This window comes from Psittacula echo, assembly GCF_963264785.1.
Source record: "Psittacula echo genome assembly, contig: SCAFFOLD_153, whole genome shotgun sequence".
Classification (NCBI taxonomy): Eukaryota; Metazoa; Chordata; class Aves; order Psittaciformes; family Psittacidae; genus Psittacula; species Psittacula echo.
In genome coordinates, this window is record NW_027664213.1 from 28398 (window position 1) to 53970 (window position 25573).

A 25573-nucleotide genomic window follows, 5' to 3' on the forward strand; every position below is an offset into this window, starting at 1 on the left:
TATCCCCCCCCATATCCCCCCATAGACCCCCCCTATCCCCAGCCCCATAGACCCCTATATCCCCCCCCATATCCCCCCATAGACACCCCCCCATCCCCAGCCCCATAGACCCCCTATATCCCCCCATATCCCCCCATAGACCCCCCCTATCCCCAGCCCCATAGACCCCCTATATCCCCCCATATCCCCCCATAGACCCCCCCTATCCCCCAGCCCCATAGACCCCCTATATCCCCCCCATATCCCCCCATAGACCCCCCCTATCCCCCAGCCCCCATTAGACCCCTATATCCCCCCATATCCCCCCATAGACCCCCCATAGACCCCCCATAGCTCCCCCCCCCCACTGACCCCTCCCTCTCCCCGCAGCCCCCCGGTGCCGCCCCCCCCCCGCGCCCCCCCGTGCTCGGCGGCTTCTTGGCCAAGCGGCGCCATAAGCAAGAGGTGAGGGGGGGGTGGGGGGGGTCACGTGAGGGGGGGTGGGGGGGAGGGGGTCCTGCCCCATAGCGACCCCTCCCCCCTTCCCCCCCCCCCCCCCCCCCAGCACCCCCCAATGGGAGGCTCCAGCTTCGGGGACCCCCAGCAGGAGGGGGAGGGGCTGAGCCCCAACATCTGGAACCGGCTTCAGAGCGGTGAGGGGGGAGGGGGGGATATGGGGGGGTATGGGGGGGATATGGGGGGGGTATGGGGGGGGTATGAGGGGGATATGGGGGGGTATGGGGGGGATATGGGGGGGTATGGGGGTATATAGGGGGGGATATGGGGGGGTATGGGGGTATATAGGGGGGGATATGGGGGGGTATGGGGTATATGGGGGGGTATGGGGGGGTATGGGAGGTATGGGGGGGATATAGGGGTATATATAGGGGGTACGGGGGGGTATGGGGGGATATGGGGAGGCCGTGGGAGGTCAATGGGGGGGGCACTGGGGGTCACCCCCTCCTCACCCCCCTCTCCCCCGCCCTCCCCCCAGGCGCCCCCCCCCTCCCCTCCCCCGCCCCGCGCTGGATCCAGCCCCTGCGGCCCTTTGCGGATGGGGCCAGTCCGGAGGTAACGGGGGGGGCCCCAGGGACCCCCCCAGAGCCCCATAGAGCCCCATAGAGCCCCATAGAGACCTCATAGAGCCCCATAGACCCCCACAGAGCCCCATAGAGCCCTATAGAGCCCTATAGACCCCCATAGACCCCCACAGAGCCCCATAGAGACCTCATAGAGCCCCATAGACCCCCATAGAGCCCCATAGAGCCCCATAGACCCCCATAGAGCCCTATAGAGCCCTATAGACCCCGATAGACCCCTATAGAGCCCTATAGACGCCCATAGACGCCCATAGAGCCCTGTAGACACCCATAGACCCCCATAGAGCCCTATAGACCCCCATAGACCCCTATAGAGCCCTATAGACCCCCATAGACGCCCATAGAGCCCTATAGAGCCCTGTAGACACCCATAGACGCCCATAGAGCCCTATAGAGCCCTGTAGACACCCATAGACCCCCATAGAGCCCTATAGACCGCCATTGACCCCCATAGACCCCTATAGAGCCCTATAGACCCCCATAGACGCCCATAGAGCCCTATAGAGCCCTGTAGACCCCCATAGCCCCCCCATAGACCCCCATCCACCACCATGAACACCCCATAGGGCCCCCCTTAGACCCCTATAGAGCCCCCTACCCCCCCATTGCCCCCCATAGCCCCCCCATAGACCCCCATCCACCACCATGAACACCCCATAGGGCCCCCCTTAGACCCCTATAGAGCCCCCTTCTCCCCCATTGCCCCCCATAGCCCCCCCATAGACCCCCATCCACCACCATGAACACCCCATAGGGCCCCCCTTAGACCCCTATAGAGCCCCCTACCCCCCCATTGCCCCCCATAGCCCCCCCATAGACCCCCATCCACCACCATGAACACCCCATAGGGCCCCCCTTAGACCCCTATAGAGCCCCCTACCCCCCCATTGCCCCCCATAGCCCCCCCATAGACCCCCATCCACCACCATGAACACCCCATAGGGCCCCCCTTAGACCCCTATAGAGCCCCCTACCCCCCCATTGCCCCCCATAGCCCCCCCATAGACCCCCATCCACCACCATGAACACCCCATAGGGCCCCCCTTAGACCCCTATAGAGCCCCCTTCCCCCCCATTGCCCCCCATAGCCCCCCCCCATCCCCCCCCAGGGGGTGTTGGGGGGGGGTCCCAGCCCCCCGCCATGGGGCTGACCCCTCCCCCCCTCCCCTCCCCCCCCCAGGGCACCCCCCCCGACAGCGGCGTGGAGCTGAGCGGGGGCTCGGGGGCCTCCTCGGGCTCCTGCAGCCAAAGGAGCTCCCCCGGCACCGGGGCCGCGGCGGTGAGGGGGAGGGGAGGGGGGTCCGCGGGCTCTGTGGGGCTCTATGGGGTCTCTATGGGGTCTCTATGGGGTCTCTATGGGGTCTCTATGGGGTCTCTATGGGGTCTCTATGGGTCTCTATGGGGCTCTCTGGGGCTCTATGGGGTCTCTATGGGGTCTCTATGGGTCTCTATGGGGTCTCTATGGGTCTCTATGGGTCTCTATGGGGTCTCTATGGGTCTCTATGGGGTCTCTATGAGTCTCTATGGGTCTCTATGAGGTCTCTATGGGTCTCTATGGGTCTCTATGGGGTCTCTATGGGTCTCTATGGGGTCTCTATGGGTCTCTATGGGTCTCTATGGGGTCTCTATGGGTCTCTATGGGTCTCTATGGGGTCTCTATGGGGCTCTATGGGTCTCTATGGGGTCTCTATGGGGCTCTATGGGTCTCTATGGGGTCTCTATGGGGTCTCTATGGGTCTCTATGGGGTCTCTATGGGTCTCTATGGGGTCTCTATGAGGTCTCTATGGGGTCTCTATGGTCTCTATGGGTCTCTATGGGTCTCTATGGGGTCTCTATGGGTCTCTATGGGTCTCTATGGGTCTCTATGGGGTCTCTATGGGTCTCTATGGGTCTCTATGGGGTCTCTATGGGTCCCCATGGTCTCTCTCCCCCCCCGCAGCCGCTCCCCCCCCCCGCGCCCCCCCCAGGCCCCATTGGCACTGAACGGGCCCAGAGAGCGAAGCCCCCCCCTGAGGAGGCCGGGGGGGGGGGCGGGGGGCGGGGCCTCGGCGGGGGCGGGGCCTGGGGGGGGGCGGAGCCCTGGGAGCCCCCCCCCGACAGCGACCCCCGAGCCCAGCGTGAGAAGGAGCCGCCCCCCAGTGATGGGGTGAGGGGGGCACTTGGGGGTCACGGGGTCACTCATGGGTCATGGGGTCATTTATGGGTCACAGGGTCATTTATGGGTCACGGGGTCACTTGTGGGGCTGGGGGTCACTCATGGGGTCATTTATGGGTCACGGGGTCACTTGTGGGGCTGGGGGTCACTCATGGGTCATGGGGTCATTTATGGGTCACAGGGTCACTTATGGGTCACGGGGTCACTTGTGGGGCTGGGGGTCACTCGGGGTCATTTATGGGTCACAGGGTCATTTATGGGTCACGGGGTCACTTGTGGGGCTGGGGGTCACTCATGGGGTCATTTATGGGTCACAGGGTCATTTATGGGTCACGGGGTCACTTGTGGGGCTGGGGGTCACTCATGGGTCATGGGGTCATTTATGGGTCACAGGGTCATTTATGGGTCACGGGGTCACTTGTGGGGCTGGGGGTCACTCATGGGTCATGGGGTCATTTATGGGTCAGAGGGTCACTTATGGGTCACGGGGTCACTTGTGGGGCTGGGGGTCACTCATGGGGTCATTTATGGGTCACAGGGTCATTTATGGGTCACGGGGTCACTTGTGGGGCTGGGGGTCACTCATGGGGTCATTTATGGGTCACGGGGTCATTTATGGGTCACGGGGTCACTTGTGGGGCTGGGGGTCACTCATGGGGTCATTTATGGGTCATGGGGTCACTTGTGGGTCACAGGGGTCATTTATGGGTCGGGGTCAGGGGATCACTTCTGGGTGATGGGGTCACTTGTGGGTCATGGGGTCACTTAGGGGTCAAGCCCCCCCTTGACTCCCTGTCCCCTCCCCCCCCCAGTTGGACTCCGCCCCCCCCCGCCCTTGGGAGCTGCTGCCGGGGGGGGGAGGGGCGGGGCCTCCGCCCCCCAGCGGCCCCGAGCCCGCCCTGGCCCCGCCCCCCGAGCCCAAAGGCCCCGCCCCCAACGGGGACCCCTCCCCCCCCGGGCAGCGCCTGTACCCGGAGCTCTTCTACAGCGGAGCCGGCGCCGTGGGGCAGGTGTGGGGCAGGGGGGCGGTTGTGGGGCTGGAGGGGGCGGTTATGGGGTAGAGGGGGCGGTTGTGGGGCTGGAGGGGGCGGTTGTGGGGCTGGAGGGGGCGGTTGTGGGGCTGGAGGGGGCGGTTGTGGGGCTGGATGGGGCGGTTGTGGGGCTGGAATGGGAGGTTGTGGGGCTGGAGGGGGCGGTTGTGGGGCTGGAGGGGGCGGTTGTGGGGCTGGGGTGGCAGCGCCATGGGTATGATCCCCCCCTTCCCCCCCAAGGTCCCCAATGCCCCCGTGGAGCCGCCCCTGAGCGCCGGCAGCAGCTTCCGCCCGGGGACCCCATCGCTGAGCCCCTATCGGTGAGTGGGACCCAGACCTGCCCCATAGCCAGACCCACAGCACCCCCAGTGACCCACATCTGCCCCATAGCCTGAGCCACAGCACCCCCAGTGACCCACATCTGCCCCATAGCCAGACCCACAGCACCCCCAGTGACCCACATCTGCCCCATAGCCAGACCCACAGCACCCCCAGTGACCCACATCTGCCCCATAGCCAGACCCACAGCACCCCCAGTGACCCACATCTGCCCCATAGCCAGACCCACAGCACCCCCAGTGACCCACATCTGCCCCATAGCCAGACCCACAGCACCCCCAGTGACCCACATCTGCCCCATAGCCAGACCCACAGCACCCCCAGTGACCCACATCTGCCCCATAGCCAGACCCACAGCACCCCCAGTGACCCACATCTGCCCCATAGCCTGAGCCACAGCACCCCCAGTGACCCACATCTGCCCCATAGCCTGAGCCACAGCACCCCCAGTGACCCACATCTGCCCCATAGCCAGACCCACAGCACCCCCAGTGACCCACATCTGCCCCATAGCCTGAGCCACAGCACCCCCAGTGACCCACATCTGCCCCATAGCCTGAGCCACAGCACCCCCAGTGACCCACATCTGCCCCATAGCCAGACCCACAGCACCTCCAGTGACCCACATCTGCCCCATAGCCAGACCCACAGCACCCCCAGTGACCCACATCTGCCCCATAGCCAGACCCACAGCACCCCCAGTGACCCACATCTGCCCCATAGCCTCACCCACAGCACCCCCAGTGACCCACATCTGCCCCATAGCCTCACCCACAGCACCCCCAGTGACCCACATCTGCCCCATAGCCTGACCCACAGCACCCCGCAGTGCCCCATAGCGTGCCCCACCTCGCACCCCCCCGTCCCTCCATTGTGCCCCACATCTGACCCCCACCCCCTCCTCTGACCGCCCCTCCCCCCCCAGGCCGCTGCTGATGCCCGGGGCTGCGCTCCCGCCCCTCCCCCCTCTCAAGGGCCCCTTCCTGGAGCTGCCCCCGCTGGGGGGGGGGGGGGGGCCCGGAGCTGCCCCGGGGGGGGGGCGGGGGGGGGGCGGGGCTGCTCCTGCCCCCCCCGGGGCCCCCCTTCCTCTACAGCGCCCCCTACTGCGGCGACACCGCCCTGCTGCAGGTCAGGGGGCGGGGCCAAGGGGGCCAGGAGCCAATGGGGGACGAGGGGGCGGGGCTATGAGGGAGCGGGAACCAATGAGGGAGGGGCTGGGGTGAAGGAGGAGGCGGGGCTACGGAGTGGGAGGGCTTAATGGGGGGGGGTGGGGCCGGGAGGGACCAAGAGCCAATGGGGGATGAGGAGGGCTTGGGGGGCGGGGCTACGGGGTGGGCGAGGCTTTGAGGGAGCTGAGGGGAGAGGGGGTGGGGCTGGGGGGGATAGGGAGGGGTTAAGGGTGGGCGGGGCCGGGATGGACAAAGAGCCAATGGGAGGCGAGGAGAGCAGGGGAAGGGGCGGGGCCACAAGGGTCTAGGAGCCAATGAGGGCTCAGGAGAGCCAGGGGAGGGGGCGGAGCTCTCGGGCGATGGGCGGTGCTCGGGCGTGGCTGTGCAGGAGCCAATGGGAGAGCTCCCTGAGCGCAGGCCCCGCCCCCTGCAGGTGCGCCAGGACCTGACCCCGCCCTCCGAGTTCTATGGGCAGGGGCAGGGCAGCTTCCAGCAGGTAACGGCCAAGCCCCGCCCCCTCTGGGGCCCCAGCCCCGCCCCCTCGGGCCTAAGCTCCGCCCCTCTCCCCCTCCCCCCCCCCCAGATGCTGCTGCCGGTGCTGGACCCCCCCGTGGTGAACTTCGGAGCCCCCCCCGCGCCGCCCCTCCCCCCGCTGCTGCCCCTCGGCCGCCTCCTGGCCCCGCCCCCGCGCCCCTTCGCCCCTCCCCCCCCCGGCAAAGGGGGCGGGGCCCGAGGCCGCCCCAGCGAGGCCCCTCCCCCCCCACCTCCTCCCCCTCCCCCACCTCTGCCCCCCGCCCCCAACCCCCGCGGGGCTGCCCCTCCCCCCGCCCCCTGCACCGCTTCCGGGGCCCGCCGCGCCCCTCCCCCCACCAGCGCGTGGGGGGGGGAGGGGCCGCGGCGACCACAGTGACCCCTCCCCCACCCCTGTTTCTGTGGGGGGAGGGGCGGTGCTGTGTGGGGTCAACGAATGAACGGAGGGGGGAGGGGTGTCTGTGATCCCTGCCATGGGGTTCGCCCCTCCCCTCCCCTCCCCCCCCCCCCCCATGGTTTGGTTACAGAAATGTGGAAAAAGGGCAAAAAAAAGGAAAACGTTTGCAAAAAAAAAAAAAAAAAAAAAAAAACCCACGTTTTTGAGTCGATTTTGGGGGGTGGGGGAGGGGCCGAAGCCTTTATTGGGGGGGAGGGGTCTCGGGGGGGGGAGGGGCGGGGTCCTCGTTGAAGGCCCGGTGGGCGTTGGGGAAGCGCCGGGGGGTGAAGTCGGGGTCGTCGCGGAGGCGGCGCCGGAGATCGGCCTGGAGCTGGGGGGCGGGAAACGGGGGCAGCGCCCCCTGGATCTATGGGGCAGGGCCTGGAGGACTCCACCCCCTCCCCCCCCCCCATGAATGGAACCTTCCCTTGGCCCCGCCCCATCGAGCCTCGCTCGGTGAGCGCCCCCTAGTGGAAAGGGCCTATTTGATGCGCGCCCCCTAGCGGACACCCTCCCACACCCCCCAACCCCCCCCCCCCCCAACCCCAGCCCGCTCTATGGGGTGCCCCATAAGTGGAGCTGCCCCATAGCGCCCTGCCCCCTCCTCTCCGTGGGTCCCAGCCCCCCCGGTACCTGCTGCCGGTACCCGTCCTGCAGGAGGCCCTCGCTCAGCTCCCGGTTCAGGCTCTCGGGGGGCCCCAGGGGCCGGGCCCCAGCGGCTCGGGCGGCGCGACCCACGGCATCGGCCAACAGCAACGGGGGGGGCTCGGCCTGCATGGTCTGAGCGGGGGTCAGTGGGGAGGGGTGCCTACGGGGCTCTATGGGGCTCTATGGGGCTCTATGGGGGCTCTATGGGGCTCTATGGGGCTCTATGGGGGCTCTATGGGTCTCTATGCAGTCTCTATGGGGTCTCTATGGGGTCTCTATGAGGTCTCTATGGGGTCTCTATGAGGTCTCTATGGGTCTCTATGGCTCTCTATGGGTCTCTATGGGTCTCTATGGTCTCTATGGGGGCTCTATGGGTCTCTATGGGGGCTCTATGGGTCTCTATGGGTCTCTATGGCTCTCTATGGGTCTCTATGGGGCTCTATGGGTCTCTATGGGGTCTCTATGGTCTCTATGGGGTCTCTATAGGTCTCTATGAGGTCTCTATGGGGTCTCTATGGGTCTCTATGGGTCTCTATGGCTCTTTATGGGTCTCTATGTGGCTCTATGGGGTCTCTATGGTCTCTATGGGGTCTCTATAGGTCTCTATGGGGTCTCTATAGGTCTCTATGAGGTCTCTATGAGTCTCTATGGGGCTCTATGGGTCTCTATGGGGTCTCTATGGGTCTCTATGGGGTCTCTATAGGTCTCTATGGGTCTCTATAGGTCTCTATGAGGTCTCTATGGGGTCTCTATGGGGTCTCTATGGGTCTCTATGGTCTCTATGGGTCCCTCTGGGTCCCTCTGGGTCGCTGTGGGGCAGCCCCACCTTGCGCCGCTTGGCAGGCATGCCGCTCATGTAGGCGTCGCTCAGGGGCGGCTGCGCCTTCGCCTTGCGCTGGCGCTGAGCATCCTCGCGCAGGATCGGGACCCACTCCTGGGGGGGCGGGGGGGGTCAGAGGGGGAGGCCCAGACCCACAAGTCCCCCCCTGCCCCCCAAGTGCCCCCCAGCCCCACAAGTCCCCCCCAGCCCCACAAGTCCCCCCAGCCCCCCAAGTCCCCCCCAGCCCCCCAAGTGCCCCCCAGCCCCACAAGTCCCTCCCCAGCCCCCCAAGTGCCCCCCAGCCCCACAAGTCCCTCCCCAGCCCCCCAAGTGCCCCCCAGCACCACAAGTCCCTCCCCAGCCCCACAAGTCCCCCCCAGCCCCCCAAGTGCCCCCCAGCCCCACAAGTCCCTCCCCAACCCCACAAGTCCCCCCCAGCCCCACAAGTCCCTCCCCAGCCCCACAAGTCCCCCCCAGCCCCACAAGTCCCTCCCCAGCCCCACAAGTCCCTCCCCAGCCCCACAAGTCCCCCCCAGCCCCACAAGTCCCTCCCCAGCCCCACAAGTCCCTCCCCAGCCCCACAAGTCCCTCCCCAGCCCCACAAGTCCCCCCCAGCCCCACAAGTCCCTCCTCAGCCCCACAAGTCCCCCCCAGCCCCACAAGTCCCCCCCAGCCCCACAAGTCCCCCCCAGCCCCACAAGTCCCTCCCCAGCCCCACAAGTGCCCCCCAGCCCCACAAGTCCCTCCCCAGCCCCACAAGTCCCCCTCAGCCCCACAAGTCCCCCCCAGCCCCACAAGTCCCTCCCCAACCCCACAAGTCCCTCCCCAACCCCACAAGTCCCCCCCAACCCCACAAGTCCCTCCCCAGCCCCACAAGTCCCTCCCCAGCCCCACAAGTCCCCCCCAGCCCCACAAGTCCCTCCCCAGCCCCACAAGCGCCCTCAGCCCCACTCACGGGGGGCACCGCGGCCGCCCAGGGCTCGCTCTCGGGGCTCAGCACCTCCTCGGCCGTGGTCCCCGGGGGGGGGGAGCCGCTGCCCTCTCGCTATTGGTTGAAGGGGGGGAAGGGGGCGTGGTCAGGCGAGGCCACGCCTCCTCCCCTTCTAAGCCCCGCCCCCTCCGTGTTAAGCCCCGCCCCTCACCTGAGCGTCCTCCGGGGGTGGCTCCGCCTCCTGCACGTCCATTGGCTCCTCAGGGAGAGGCTGGGGGGGGGCAATGGGGGGGTCAATGGGGGGGTGCTATGGGGCAGAGATGGGGGGCAGGGAGGCACAGAGGGGGGGTCTATGGGGCAGGATCTACAGTGAAAAACCCATTGGGCAGGTCTATCGGGCAGCATCTATGGGGCAAGCTCTACCATGCAGGTCTATGGGGCAGGCTCAATGGGGCAGGATCTATGGGGCATGCTCTACAGGGCAATATCAATAGGGCAGGATCTCCAGGGCACGGTCTATGGGGCAGAATCTATAGGGCAATATCGATAGGGCAGGATCTATAGAGCAGTAGAAATGGGGCAGGATCTATGGGGCAGAATCTATGAGGCAGGCTCCATAGAGCAGGATCTACGGGTCAGCATGCACAGGGCAGTCGCTATAGTGCAAGATCTATGGGGCAGGATCTATAGGGCAGGCTCTACAGGATCTATGGGGCAGGAGCTATGGGGCCAAGCCCTTACCTGCCGGGGGGCGGGGGGGTCTCCCAGGCGCCTCACATAGGGCAGGACCTGCTCGGGGGTCACGGGCATCTGCTCCAGCACCGCCTGGAGCCGCAGCCCCACAACTGCCGTGAGCCAGCCCCCGAGCGCGGGGGCCACGTCCGCAGAGAGGCGGCGCTGGGGGGAGAGGGGAGTTGTGGGGCGCTATGGGGCAATGGGGGCAATGGGGGGCAATGGGGGCAATGGGGGCAATGGGGGGAATGGGAGCAATGGGGGGAATGGGGGCAATGGGGGGCAATGGGGGCAATGGGGGCAATGGGGGGCAATGGGGGCAATGGGGGGCAATGGGAGCAATGGGGGGAATGGGGGCAATGGGGGGCAATGGGGGGAATGGGGGCAATGGGGGCAATGGGGGGAATGGGGGCAATGGGGGGCAATGGGGGCAATGGGGGGCAATGGGGGGAATGGGAGCAATGGGGGCAATGGGGGGAATGGGAGCAATGGGGGGAATGGGGGCAATGGGGACAATGGGGGCAATGGGGCAATGGGGGCAATGGGGGTAATGGGGGCAATGGGGGCAATGGGGGCAATGGAGGCAATGGGGGCAATGGGGGCAATGGGGGCAATGGGGGCAATGGGGGCAATGGGGGTAATGGTGGCAATGGGGGTAATGGGTGTCAAAGGGGCTCAATGGGACTCCATGGGTGTCAATGGGGCTCCATGGGCCTCAGTGGGTGTCAATGGGGCTCAATGGGGCTCCATGGGGCTCAATGGGGCTCAGTAGGTGTCAATGGGGCTCAATGGGGCTCAATGGGGCTCCATGGGTGTCAATGGGGCTCAATGGGGCTCAGTGGGTGTCAATGGGGCCCGCGGGCGGCAGGGGGCGCTCACGATGCGGTCGCTGATGAGCGCTGCCAGGGCTCCGCGCTCCCCCCGCAGGCAGAGCAGGTTCAGCGCCAGGCACTCGAGGAGGCCGCGGTTACAGAGCTCCAGGAGGCGGGGCCCGAAGGAGCCGTCTGGGGAGAGACCCACGGAGCCCATAGGGACCATTGGGACCCATAGGGACCTATAGAGACCCATAGGGACCCATAGAGACCCATAGGGACCCATAGAGACCCCATAGAGACCCTATAGAGACCCATAGAGACCCATAGAGACCCATAGAGACCCATAGAGACCCATAGAGACTCCATAGAGACCCATAGAGACCCTATAGAGACCCATAGAGACCCCATAGAGACCCATAGAGACCCATAGAGACCCCATAGGGACCCATAGGGACCCATAGAGACCCTATAGAGACCCATAGAGACCCCATAGAGACCCATAGAGACCTCATAGAGACCCATAGAGACACCATAGAGACCCATAGAGACCCATAGAGACCCCATAGAGACCTCATAGAGACCCATAGAGACCCCATAGAGACCCATAGAGACCCCATAGACACCCCATAGAGACCCCATAGAGACCCATAGAGACCCCATAGAGACCCATAGAGACCCCATAGAGACCCCATAGAGACCCATAGAGACTCCATAGAGACCCCATAGAGACCCATAGAGACCCCATAGAGACCCATAGGGACCCATAGAGACCCCATAGAGACCCCATAGAGACCCATAGAGACCCCATAGAGACCCATAGAGACCCCATAGACACCCCATAGAGACCCCATAGAGACCCATAGAGACCCCATAGAGACCCATAGAGACCCCATAGAGACCCCATAGAGACCCATAGAGACCCCATAGAGACCCATAGACACCCCATAGACACCCCATAGAGACCCCATAGAGACCCATAGAGACCCCATAGAGACCCATAGAGACCCCATAGAGACCCCATAGAGACCCCATAGAGACCCATAGGAACCCATAGAGACCCATAGGGACCCCATAGAGACCCATAGAGACCCATAGAGACTCCATAGAGACCCATAGAGACCCATAGAGACTCCATAGAGACCCATAGAGACCCATAGAGACCCTATAGAGACCCATAGAGACCCCATAGAGACCCATAGAGACCCATAGAGACCCCATAGGGACCCCATAGAGACCCATAGAGACCCCATAGAGACCCACAGAGACCCCAAGAGACCCCATAGAGACCCATAGAGACCCATAGAGACCTCATAGAGACCCATAGAGACCCCATAGAGACCCATAGAGACCCCATAGAGACCCCATAGAGCCCCATAGAGACCCACAGCGCCCCATAGCACCCACCAGTGCAGCGCAGGACGTGCAGGGCGATGCGGTTGAACTGCTCCTGCAGGAACTCCACATTGGTGCGGGTGATGTCGACCCCCTCGGCCACGCTCACCCCGGCCTGGGGGTGGCACCGTGACCCATAAGTGTGGGGCTGACCCACAGCACCCCCCCGTCTGCCCCACAGATCCCCTGTGGAGCCCCATGGAGCCTCCCGAACCACTGCCCATAGACCCCATCATCCACCCAATGGAGCCCTACGGACCCCCTACAACAACCTCATAGCTGCCCCATAGATCCGTTGTGACTCTCCCCCACCTCCAGCCCCACATCCACCAGGTAGAATACCCCCTATAAGCTCCCAGCCCCATAACTCCCCCTCACTGACCCATGAAGATGTCATAGAGACCCATAGAGACCTCATAGAGACCCAATAGAGACCCATAGAGACCCCATAGAGACCCATAGAGACCCATAGAGACCCCACAGAGACCCCATAGAGACCCATAGAGACCTCATAGAGACCCCATAGAGACCCATAGAGACCCCATAGAGACCCATAGGGACCCATAGAGACCCCATAGAGACCCATACAGATCTCATAGAAAACCATAGGGACCCATAGAGCCACCATAGAGACCCCATAGAGATCCATAGAGACCCATAGGGACCCATAGAGACCCCATAGAGACCTCATAGGGACCCATAGAGACCCATAGAGACCCATAGAGCCACCATGGAGACCCACAGAGCCCCATAGAGACCCCACAGAGTCCCCATAGAGACCCATAGAGCCACCATAGAGACCCATAGAGCCCCACAGAGACCCCATAGAGACCCCATAGAGACCCCATAGAGACCCCACAGAAATCCCATAGAGACCCATAGAGACTGCATAGAGACCCATAGAGACCCATAGAGACCCCATAGAGACCCATAGAGACCCATAGAGACCCCATAGAGACCCATAGAGACCCATAGAGACCCATAGAGACCCCATAGAGACCCATAGAGACCCATAGAGACCCCATAGAGACCCATAGAGACCCATAGAGACCCATAGAGACCCCACAGAGACCCATAGAGACCCCATAGAGACCCATAGAGCCACCATGGAGACCCACAGAGCCCCATAGAGACCCCACAGAGTCCCCATAGAGACCCATAGAGCCACCATAGAGACCCATAGAGACCCACAGAGCCCCCATAGAGCCCCATAGAGACCCCATAGAGACCCATAGAGACCCATAGAGACCCCATAGAGCCCCATAGAGACCCATAGAGATCCCATAGAGACCCATAGAGACCCATAGAGACCCCATAGAGCCCCATAGTCCCTCCTGCCCCACTCACGAAGCTCTCCCGGATGAAGTCCTCCAGCCCCATGATGAGGTTGTGGGTCGCGGCCTGGGGGGAGAGGGGCACAGCGTTAGGGGCCGGTTTTGGGTCAGTTTCAGGTGATTTTGGGTCGTTTTCAGGTGATTTTGGGTCAGTTTTGGGTGATTTTGGGTCGGTTTTGGGTCGGTTTCAGGTCAGTTTCGGGTCAGTTTCAGGTCAGTTTCGGGTCAGTTTCGGGTCATTTCGGGTCGGTTTCGGGTCAGTTTCGGGTCGGTTTCGGGTCATTTCAGGTCGGTTTCGGGTCAGTTTCTGGTCGGTTTCAGGTCAGTTTCGGGTCAGTTTCGGGTCAGTTTCGGGCCGGTTTCGGGTCAGTTTCTGGTCGGTTTCAGGTCAGTTTCGGGTCAGTTTCGGGTCATTTCGGGTCATTTCGGGTCAGTTTCGGGTCAGTTTCGGGTCGGTTTCGGGCCGGTTTCGGTCAGTTTCGGGTCGGTTTCAGGTCAGTTTCTGGTCAGTTTCGGGTCATTTCAGGTCATTTCGGGTCAGTTTCTGGTCAGTTTCGGGTCAGTTTCGGGTCAGTTTCTGGTCAGTTTCGGGTCATTTCGGGTCATTTCGGGTCAGTTTCGGGTCAGTTTCGGGTCAGTTTCTGGTCAGTTTCGGGTCATTTCGGGTCATTTCGGGTCAGTTTCGGGTCATTTCGGGTCAGTTTCTGGTCAGTTTCGGGTCAGTTTCGGGTCAGTTTCGGGTCAGTTTCGGGTCAGTTTCAGGTCAGTTTCGGGTCAGTTTCTGGTCAGTTTCGGGTCAGTTTCGGGTCATTTCGGGTCAGTTTCTGGTCAGTTTCGGGTCGGTTTCAGGTCAGTTTCGGGTCAGTTTCGGGTCATTTCGGGTCAGTTTCAGGTCGGTTTCGGGTCGGTTTCAGGTCAGTTTCGGGTCGGTTTCGGGTCAGTTTCGGGTCAGTTTCGGGTCATTTCGGGTCAGTTTCGGGTCAGTTTCGGGTCAGTTTCGGGTCAGTTTCTGGTCAGTTTCGGGTCAGTTTCGGGTCAGTTTCGGGTCAGTTTCGGGTCATTTCGGGTCAGTTTCGGGTCAGTTTCGGGTCGGTTTCGGGCCGGTTTCGGGCCGGTTTCGGGTCAGTTTCTGGTCGGTTTCAGGTCAGTTTCGGGTCAGTTTCGGGTCATTTCGGGTCATTTCGGGTCAGTTTCGGGTCAGTTTCGGGTCGGTTTCGGGCCGGTTTCGGTCAGTTTCGGGTCGGTTTCGGGCCGGTTTCGGTCAGTTTCGGGTCGGTTTCGGGTCGGTTTCGGGCCGGTTTCGGGCCGGTTTCGGTCAGTTTCGGGTCGGTTTCAGGTCAGTTTCTGGTCAGTTTCGGGTCATTTCGGGTCATTTCGGGTCAGTTTCTGGTCAGTTTCTGGTCAGTTTCGGGTCAGTTTCGGGTCAGTTTCAGGTCAGTTTCGGGTCAGTTTCTGGTCAGTTTCGGGTCAGTTTCGGGTCATTTCGGGTCAGTTTCAGGTCAGTTTCGGGTCAGTTTCTGGTCAGTTTCGGGTCAGTTTCGGGTCATTTCGGGTCAGTTTCTGGTCAGTTTCGGGTCGGTTTCAGGTCAGTTTCGGGTCAGTTTCGGGTCATTTCGGGTCAGTTTCAGGTCGGTTTCGGGTCGGTTTCAGGTCAGTTTCGGGTCGGTTTCGGGTCAGTTTCGGGTCAGTTTCGGGTCATTTCGGGTCAGTTTCGGGTCAGTTTCGGGTCAGTTTCGGGTCAGTTTCTGGTCAGTTTCGGGTCAGTTTCGGGTCAGTTTCGGGTCAGTTTCGGGTCATTTCGGGTCAGTTTCGGGTCAGTTTCGGGTCGGTTTCGGGCCGGTTTCGGGCCGGTTTCGGGTCAGTTTCTGGTCGGTTTCAGGTCAGTTTCGGGTCAGTTTCGGGTCATTTCGGGTCATTTCGGGTCAGTTTCGGGTCAGTTTCGGGTCGGTTTCGGGCCGGTTTCGGTCAGTTTCGGGTCGGTTTCGGGCCGGTTTCGGTCAGTTTCGGGTCGGTTTCGGGTCGGTTTCGGGCCGGTTTCGGGCCGGTTTCGGTCAGTTTCGGGTCGGTTTCAGGTCAGTTTCTGGTCAGTTTCGGGTCATTTCGGGTCATTTCGGGTCAGTTTCTGGTCAGTTTCGGGCCGGTTTCGGGTCAGTTTCGGGTCAGTTTCTGGTCAGTTTCGGGTCAGTTTCGGGTCAGTTTCGGGTCAGTTTCGGGCCGGTTTCGGGCCAGTTTCGGGTCGGTTTCGGGTCAGTTTCGGGTCAGTTTCGGGTCAGTTTCGGGCCGGTTTCGGTCAGTTTCGGGTCGGTTTCGGGCCGGTTTCGGGCCGGTTTCGGGCCGGTTTCGGTCAGTTTCGGGCCGGTTTCGGGTCAGTTTCGGGTCAGTTTCGGGTCAGTTTCTGGTCAGTTTCGGGTCAGTTTCGGGTCAGTTTCGGGCCGGTTTCGGGCCAGTTTCGGGCCGGTTTCGGGTGGTTTCGGGTCCCGGGCGCACTCACGAGGACGTTGCGGTCGCTGGGCTGGGCCCCGCGCAGGAAGCGCTGCCGGAAGCAGCGGCGCAGCAGGGGCTGGAGGCGCTGCAGGGGGTGGCAGCGGCCGTGGAGCAGCAGAACCACATCGACCATGGAGAGGTGCTGGGTGATGAGCGACAGCAGCGCCCCCAGGAAGCCTGCAGGGGGAGCCAGTGAGCCCCATTGACACCCATTGAGCCCCATTGACACCCATTGAGCCCCATTGATACCCACTGAGACCCAGTGAGCCCCATTGACACCCATTGAGCCCCATTGAGCCCCATTGACACCCACTGACACCCATGGAGCCCCATTGACACCCATGGAGCCCCATTGACACCCATGGAGCCCCATTGAGCCACACTGAGACCCATTGAGCCCCACTGACACCCATTGAGCCCCATTGAGCCCCATTGACACCCACTGACACCCATTGAGCCCCATTGACACCCATTGACACCCATGGAGCCCCATTGACACCCATGGAGCCCCATTGAGCCACACTGAGACCCATTGAGCCCCATTGACACCCATTGAGCCCCATTGACACCCATTGAGCCCCATTGATACCCATTGAGCCCCACTGACACCCATCAACACCCATTGAGACCCATTGAGCCCCATTGACACCCATTGAGCCCCATTGACACCCACTGAGCCCCATTGAGACCCATTGACACCCATGGAGCCCCACTGAGCCCCATTGACACCCACTGACACCCATTGAGCCTCATTGACACCCATTGAGCCCCACTGACACCTATTGACACCCATGGAGCCCCATTGACACCCATTGAGCCCCATTAACACCCATTGAGCCCCACTGAGCCCCATTGCCACCCATTGAGCCCCATTGACACCCATTGAGCCCCATTGCCACCCATGGAGCCCTATTGAGCCCCATTGACACCCACTGACACCCATTGACACCCACTGACACCCATTGACACCCATTGACACCCATGGAGCCCCATTGAGCCCCATTGACACCCACTGACACCCATTGAGCCCCATTGACACCCATTGAGCCCCATTGATACCCACTGAGACCCATTGAGCCCCATTGACACCCATTGACACCCATTGAGCCCCATTGATACCCATTGACACCCATTGAGCCCCACTGAGCCCCATTGAGCCCCATTGACACCCATTGAGCCCCACTGAGCCCCACTGAGCCCCTTTGACACCCATTGAGCCCCATTGACACCCATCAACACCCGTTGAGACCCATTGACACCCAATGACAACCCTTGAGCCCCACTGACACCCATTGAGCCCCATTGAGCCCCTTTGAGCCCCACTGAGCCCCATTGAGCCCCATCCCCCCCCCCCCGCTCACCTTCGGGCCCCCCCCCGCCGCCGTCCAGGGGCCCCCCCCCGCTCAGGCGCTGCAGGAAGGCCCCGATGCTCTCGGGGGGGCCGGGGGGGGGCGCCCCCAGGGGTCCCAACATGGCCGCCAGCACCCCCTGCACCACCGAGGTGAAGAACTCGGGGGGCAGCGCGTCCCCCCCCCCCCCCGCCGGGGGGCGTGGGCTCGGCCGCAGGGGGCGGGGCTTCGGCCGCAGGGGGCGGGGCTTCGGCCGCAGGGGGCGGGGCCTCTGTGGAGGGAGGGGGGGGGGGAGGAGGGGAGGGGGCGCGGGGAGGAGGAGGGGGGGGAGCGTCCGGAGGGGAGGGGGACTGGGGGGGGGGAAGGGGCAGGAGGTGAGGCTCCGCCCCCATAGCCATATAAGGCAAGGCATACGCGGTCGTCCCCCCCCACCCCCGCGGGGGCTCCACCAATCACAGAGCTCCGCCCCATGAAGCCACACCCCCCCCCCCGTGAAGCTCCGCCCCCATTGCCATATAAGGCAAAGCATGCACCCCCCCAGCGGCTCCTCCAAGCAGAGAGCTCCACCCCATGAAGCCACACCCCCCCTAAGGCTCCGCCCCCATTGCCATATAAGGCAAAGCGTGCACCCCCCCAGCGGCTCCTCCAATCACAGAGCTCCGCCCCATGAAGCCACGCCCCCCACACCTAAACCACACCCCCCCCCGTGACGTTCTGCCCCCCAGGCTCCATATAAGGCCATGGGCCTCCCACTGGGCGCCCCCCCCTCCAGTGGCTCCTCCAATCACAGAGCTCCACCCCATGAAGCCACGCCCCTCGCTATAGGCTCCACCCACTCTTCCATATAAGGCAATGCCCCCTCTCTAATAAGCACCCCCCCAGCGGCTCCACCAATCAGCAAGCTCCCCCCCATTAAGCCACGCCCCCTCCCTCAGGCTCCACCCCACCTTCCATATAAGGCAATACCCCATCACAATGAGCCCCCACCCCCCAGCGCCTCCACCAATCACAGCGCCCCTGTGGCCCCGCCCCCACTCACCGCCATCGCCATGGCAACGGGCGCCGCCCCCGCCCCCAGCAGCCCCCCCAGCAGCGCCGCCATTGGCTGCTCCTCGGCGGGGGGCGGGGCCTGCGGGGGCGGGGCCGAGGCCGCCGGGACCGGGCCCCCCGGAGCCCCCCCCGCGGGGGGGGCGGGGCCTGAGGAAGGGGGAGGGGGAGGGGGGGAGGAGGCGCCCTGGGCTGGGGGGGGGGAAGGGAGGGGGAGGTCAGAATGGAGCCCCTGACCCACAGAGACCCCATAGAGCCCCACAGAGACCCCATAGAGACCCCATAGAGCCCCATAGAGACCCCATAGAGCCCCACAGAGACCCCATAGAGACCCCATAGAGACCCCATAGAGCCCCATAGAGACCCCATAGAGCCCCACAGAGACCCCATAGAGACCCCATAGAGCCCCATAGAGACCCCATAGAGACCCCATAGAGACCCATAGAGACCCCATAGAGACCCCATAGAGACCCCATAGAGACCCCATAGAGACCCCATAGAGACCTCATAGAGACCCCATAGAGACCCATAGAGACCCCATAGAGACCTCATAGAGACCCATAGAGACCCATAGAGACCCCATAGAGACCCCATAGAGACCCATAGAGACCCCATAGAGACCCCATAGAGCCCCACAGAGACCCCATAGAGACCCCATAGAGCCCCACAGAGACCCCATAGAGACCCCATAGAGACCCCATAGAGCCCCCATAGAGCCCCCATAGAGACCCCATAGAGACCTCATAGAGACCCCATAGAGACCCCATAGAGACCCATAGAGACCCCATAGAGACCCCATAGAGACCCCATAGAGACCTCATAGAGACCCCATAGAGCCCCACAGAGACCCCATAGAGACCCCATAGAGACCCATAGAGACCCCATAGAGACCCATAGAGACCCACAGAGACCCCATAGAGACCCATAGAGACCCACAGAGACCCCATAGAGACCCATAGAGACCCATAGAGACCCCATAGAGACCCCATAGAGACCCATAGAGACCCCATAGAGACCTATAGAGACCCATAGAGACCCATAGAGACCCCATAGAGCCCCCATAGAGACCCCATAGAGACCCATAGAGACCCCATAGAGACCCATAGAGACCCATAGAGACCCATAGAGACCCCATAGAGACCCCATAGAGACCCATAGAGACCCCATAGAGACCCATAGAGACCCATAGAGACCCCATAGAAACCCCATAGAGACCCATAGAGACCCCATAGAGCCCCATAGAGACCTCACAGAAACCCCATAGAGACCCATAGAGACTGCATAGAGACCCATAGAGACCCCATAGAGACCCCATAGAGACCCCATAGAGCCCCATAGAGACCTCACAGAGACCCCATAGAGACCCCATAGAGACCTCATAGAGACCCCACAGAAACCCCATAGAGACCCATAGAGACTGCATAGAGACCCATAGAGACCCCATAGAGACCCCATAGAGACCCCATAGAGACCCATAGAGACCCATAGAGACCCCATAGAGCCTCATAGAGACCCATAGAGACCACATAGAGACCCTATAAAGACCCATAGAGACCCCATAGAGACCCATAGAGACCACATAGAGACCCTATAGAGACCCATAGAGACCCATAGAGACCCCATAGAGCCCCATAGAGACCTCACAGAGACCCCATAGAGACCATAGAGACCTCACAGAGACCCCATAGAGCCCCATAGAGCCCCATAGAGCCCCATAGAGACCATAGAGACCTCATAGAGACCCCATAGAGACCATAGAGACCTCATAGAGACCCCATAGAAACCCCATAGAGACCCATAGAGACTGCATAGAGACCCATAGAGACCCCATAGAAACCCCATAGAGACCACATAGAGACCCATAGAGACCCATAGAGACCCATAGAGACCCCATAGAGCCCCATAGAGACCACATAGAGACCCCATAGAGACCCATAGAGACCTCACAGAGACCCCATAGAAACCCCATAGAGACCTCACAGAGACCCCATAGAAACCCCATAGAGACCTCACAGAGACCCCATAGAAACCCCATAGAGACCCATAGAGACCCATAGAGACCCATAGAGACTGCATAGAGACCCATAGAGACCCCATAGAAACCCCATAGAGCCCCCATAGAGCCCCATAGAGCCCCATAGAGACCCCATAGAGCCCCATAGAGCCCCATAGAGACCCCATAGAGACCCCATAGAGACCCATAGAGACCCATAGAGACCTCATAGAGACCCCATAGAGCCCCATAGAGACCCCATAGAGACCCCATAGAGCCCCATAGAGACCCCATAGAGACCTCATAGAGCCCCATAGAGCCCCATAGAGACCCCATAGAGACCCCCATAGAGCCCCATAGAGCCCCATAGAGCCCCATAGAGCCCCATAGAGCCCCCCTTGCTCTCACCCAGCACCAGCGGCTGCATCAGGAGCTGCCCCACGAGGCCGCTGATGACCTGCGCCAGCGACGCCCCCCCCGCGGGGGCCTGCGGGGGTCAATTGGGGTCGGGGGGGGAGCCCCACCATGGGCCCCGCTTGAGCCCCATTGACCCCCATTGATCCCCATTACCCCAATTGAGCCCCATTGAGCCCCATTGACTCCATTGATCCCCATTGATCCCCATTGACTCCATTGATCCCCATTGACTCCACTGATCCCCATTGATCCCCCTTGACCCCCCATTGATCCCCATTGACCACATTGACCCCATTGACCCCCATTGATCCCTATTGATCCCCATTGATCCCCATTGACCACATTGACCCCACTGACCCCCCATTGATCCCCATTGATCCCCCTTGACCCCCCATTGATCCCCACTGATCCCCATTGATCCCCATTGACCCCAATTGATCCCCATTGATCCCCATTGACCCCATGGACCCCCATTGACCCCCATTGACCCCATGGACCCCCATTGACCCCCATTGATCCCCATTGATCCCCATTGACCCCATTGACCCCCATTGACCCCTATTGATCCCCATTGACCCCACTGACCCCATTGATCCCCACTGACCCCATTGAGCCCCATTGACCCCCATTGATCCCCACTACCCCCATTGAGCCGCATTGAGCCCCATTGAGCCCCACTCACCCCATTTACACCCATTGACCCCCATTGAGCCCATTGAGCCCCACTAAACCCCATTGACACCCATTGAGCCCCTCTGACCCCATTGATCCCCATTGATCCCCATTGACACCCATTGAGCCCCATTGACACCCATTGACCCCCACTGACCCCCCTTGAGCCCTACTGACTCCACTGATCCCCATTGCCCCCCATTGATCCCCCCCCACTCACGGGGTTGGTGGCGGCTGCTTGGGGGGCTCCGGGATGTGTGGGGCGCGGGGGGGGTGCCGTGGGGCGGGCGATGACGACGCGGGTGGGGGGCTGGAACCCCCCCATGGCCTGGCCTGGACAGGGGGGAAGAAAGGGGGTGAGAGACAAAGAGGCCTGGGCTGGTGGCAGCGCTATGGGGCAGTGTTGGGCTACGGGGCAGAGCTGCACTATGGGGCAAAGCTGTGTTATGGGGCAGGGCTGTTCTATGAGGCCGTGCTGGGCTATGGGGCAGAAGTTTGTTAGGGGGCAGAGCTGTGCTCTGGGTTGCTATAGGGTAAAGCTATGTTATGAGGCAGTGTTGTGCTATGAGTTGCTATGGGGCAGAGATCTGCTATGGGTCACTGTGAGGCACTGCTGTGCTATGAAACCGAGCTTTGCTATGGATCTCTATGGGGCAGAGCTGTGCTATGGGGCAGAGCTTTACTATGGCACAGAGCTCTACTATGGGTTCGCTATGGGGCACAGCTTTGCTATGGGGCAGTGTTGTGCTATGGGGCAGAGCCGTGCTCTGGTCTCTATGGAGCAGAACTGTGCTATGGGTTGCTATGGGGCAGTGCTGTGCTCTGGGGCAGTGCTGTGCTATGGGTCACTATGGGGCAGAACTGTGCTCGGGGTCGCTATGGGGCAGTGCTGTGCTATGGGGCAGTGCTGTGCTATGAGTCGCTATGGGGCAGTGCTGTGCTATGGGGCAGAGCCGTGCTATGGGGCAGAGCCGTGCTATGGGTCGCTATGGGGCAGTGCTGTGCTATGGGGCAGTGCTGTGCTATGAGTCGCTATGGGGCAGTGCTGTGCTATGGGGCAGAGCCGTGCTATGGGGCAGAGCCGTGCTATGGGTCGCTATGGGGCAGTGCTGTGCTATGGGGCAGTGCTGTGCTATGAGTCGCTATGGGGCAGTGCTGTGCTATGGGGCAATGCTGTGCTCTGGGTCGCTATGGGGCAATGCTGTGCTATAGGGCAGAACTGTGTTATGAGTCGCTATGGGGCAGTCCTGTACTATGGGGCAGTGCTGTGCTCTGGGTTGCTATGGGCAGTGCTGTGCTATGGGGCAGAACCCTGCTCTGGGTCGCTATGGGGCAGTGCTGTGCTATGGGGCAGAACCCTGCTCTGGGTCGCTATGGGGCAGTGCTGTGCTCTGGGTCGCTATGGGGCAGCCCCACCTGTGGCTGCGGAGGCAGCAGCGGCCACTGCCTGCTGGGTGATCTGATGGGCCACGGCCTGCAGGAACTCGGGGGGCAGCGGCGGCAGCTGCAGCGGAGACGCACCTGGGGGGGGAAATGGGGGTCAGAGCCTGTCCCATAGCGCGACCCAGAACCCCTGCCCCACAGCCCTGCCCCATAGCATGACCCAGAACCCCTGCCCCATAGCGCGACCCAGAACCCCCGCCCCACAGCCCTGCCCCATAGCATGACCCAGAACCCCTGCCCCATAGCGCGACCCAGAACCCCTGCCCCATAGCGCGACCCAGAACCCCTGCCCCACAGCCCTGCCCCATAGCGCGACCCAGAACCCCTGCCCCATAGCGCGACCCAGAACCCCTGCCCCAAGCCCTGCCCCATAGCGCGACCCAGAACCCCCGCCCCACAGCCCTGCCCCATAGCGCGACCCAGAACCCCCGCCCCACAGCCCTGCCCCATAGCGCGACCCAGAAACCCCTGCCCCAAGCCCTGCCCCATAGCGCGACCCAGAACCCCTGCCCCACAGCCCTGCCCCATAGCGCGACCCAGAACCCCTGCCCCAAGCCCTGCCCCATAGCGCGACCCAGAACCCCTGCCCCAAGCCCTGCCCCATAGCGCGACCCAGAACCCCCGCCTCACAGCCCTGCCCCATAGCGAGACCCAGAACCCTCGCCCCACAGCCCTGCCCCATAGCGCGACCCAGAACCCCTGCCCCAAGCCCTGCCCCATAGCGCGACCCAGAACCCCTGCCCCAAGCCCTGCCCCATAGCGCGACCCAGAATCCCCGCCCCATAGCACGACCCAGAACCCCTGCCTGTAGCCCTGCCCCATAGTGCAACCCAGAACCCCTGCCCATAGCCTCCCACACAGCATGACCCATAACCTGCCCCATAGCCCCCCAGCCCCATAGCTCCCCTCCCCCCCAGGCTCACCCATGCCCAGGCCATGCCCGGGGGGGGCGCTCGTGCCCCCCCCGCCTGCGCCCTGAGTCTGGGGGGGGAGGGGAGAGAGAGAAGGGGTCAGTGGGGGGGGGAGGGGAGAGCCCAGGGGCTGCTCTGGGGGCATTTGGGGGCTGCTTTAGGGGCTTTTGGGTGTATTCTGGGTGTACGCGGGGTGGTTTCGGGTGTATCTGGATGCGTTTTGGGTGCGTTTGGGGCCTGTTTTGGGTGCGTTTGGGGCCTGTTTTGGGTGCGTTTGGCTCACGGGGGACGCCACGAGCGCTTCGGGGTCTGTTTTGGGCAGCTTCAGGTGTTTCCGGGTGTATTTTGGGTGGGTTTGGGTGTATTTGGGGTGCATTTGGCTCACCGGGGCTGTTTGGGGTCTATTCTGGGCAGTTTTAGGTGTTTCCGGGTGTATTTGGGGTGTTTTTTGGGTGTTTTCAGGTGTATTTTGGGTGTTTCTGGGTGTATTTTTGGGGTATTTTGGGTGTTTTCAGGTGTATTTTGGGTGTTTCTGGGTGTATTTGGGTGTTTCCGGGTGTATTTTGGGTGTTTTCAGGTGTATTTTGGGTGTTTCCGGGTGTATTTTGGTGTTTCTGGGTGTATTTTGGGTGTTTTCAGGTGTATTTTGGGTGTATTTTGGGTGTTTTCAGGTGTATTTGGGGTGTTTCTGGGTGTATTTTGAAGGTTTTCAGGTGTATTTTGGGTGTTTCCGGGTGTATTTTGGGTGTTTTCAGGTGTATTTTGGGTGTTTCTGGGTGTATTTTTGGGGTATTTTGGGTGTTTTCAGGTGTATTTTGGGTGTTTCTGGGTGTATTTTGGGTGTTTCCGGGTGTATTTTGGGTGTATTTTGGGTGTTTTCAGGTGTATTTTGGGTGTTTCTGGTGTATTTTGAAGGTTTTCAGGTGTATTTGGGTGTTTCCGGGTGTATTTTTGGTGTTTCTGGGTGTATTTTGGGTGTTTCCGGGTGTATTTTGGGTGTATTTTGGGTGTTTTCAGGTGTATTTTGGGTGTTTCTGGGTGTATTTTGGGTGTTTCTGGGTGTATTTTGAAGGTTTTCAGGTGTATTTTGGGTGTTTCTGGGTGTATTTCGGGTGTTTCTGGGTGTATTTGGGGTGTTTTCAGGTGTATTTGGGGTGTTTTCGGGTGTATTTGGGGTGTTTTGGGCTCACCGGGGATGTTCATGTGCATGAGCACGAGGGGCTCCACGCTCTGGTGCGAGATCCGGATCACGCGGGGGGGGGGGCGGTCCGGGGGGAGGAGGCGGGGGGGGGCCCCTCCGGGGGAGGGGGGTCCCCGGGGCTGGGGGGGGTGGGAGGGGTGGGGGAGGGGCCCGAGGAGCCTCGGACGGGCCCGGGGGGGGGGTGGGGGAGGGGCTCGACCCCCCCCCCGTTCCCCGTCATGGTCACGGTGGTGCCCACGTTGATCTGCGGGGGGGGGGGGGAGAAAAAAGGGGGGTCAATGGGGAGGGGCCTGCCCCATAGCGACCCCATAGGGCCCATTACAGGGGGTGCCCCATCCTATAATGCCCATTCTAGGGTTCTCCTGCCCCACAGCACCCATTATAAGGGGTCCCTTGCCCCATAGCGCCCCCCTATGTGGGTCCCCCGACCCCATGGCCCCCTCACATCGTACCCCCATGTGTGCGTGCGGCCCAGTAACACCCATTATAGGGCCGTGTCCTCCCCGCCACCAGGTGGCGCCTCCTCCGTATCAGCCCTGGACACGGTCCGCCCCCCCGCTAGGCGGCGCCTCCCCCCGTACACGCGGTCCTCCTCACCACCAGGGGGCGCCTCCGCCACGCACACTCCTCCCGCCCGCTAGGG

General features: G+C 62.1%; 2 protein-coding genes across 2 annotated transcripts in view; one reads left to right on the forward strand and one right to left on the reverse strand.

The window, feature by feature from the left end:
* The window catches only part of PRRC2A (proline rich coiled-coil 2A), a 19794-nt gene extending 12950 nt beyond the window's left edge, over positions 1-6844 (forward strand). The window contains exons 17-26 of the mRNA XM_080639882.1: positions 370-444; positions 545-632; positions 974-1050; positions 2260-2358; positions 3020-3226; positions 4048-4245; positions 4507-4586; positions 5531-5733; positions 6208-6270; positions 6358-6844. Of these exons, the coding sequence (XP_080496008.1) occupies positions 370-444; positions 545-632; positions 974-1050; positions 2260-2358; positions 3020-3226; positions 4048-4245; positions 4507-4586; positions 5531-5733; positions 6208-6270; positions 6358-6770 (1503 nt within the window). The 3' untranslated portion in view covers positions 6771-6844. The remainder of the gene's footprint in view (positions 1-369; positions 445-544; positions 633-973; positions 1051-2259; positions 2359-3019; positions 3227-4047; positions 4246-4506; positions 4587-5530; positions 5734-6207; positions 6271-6357) is intronic.
* Positions 6845-6918: 74 nt separating this feature from the next.
* BAG6 (BAG cochaperone 6) lies at positions 6919-23996 on the reverse strand. Its single transcript, XM_080639880.1, is given in 17 exon segments — positions 6919-7072; positions 7375-7521; positions 8216-8323; positions 9165-9254; positions 9352-9411; positions 9882-10037; positions 10752-10876; positions 12092-12194; positions 13427-13480; positions 15905-16074; positions 17259-17419; positions 17421-17596; positions 18286-18485; positions 20695-20773; positions 21596-21708; positions 22792-22896; positions 23742-23996. Coding segments are annotated over 17 exon segments (2109 nt in total). The 5' UTR covers positions 23875-23996; the 3' UTR covers positions 6919-6943.
* Positions 23997-25573: the final 1577 nt, after the last annotated feature.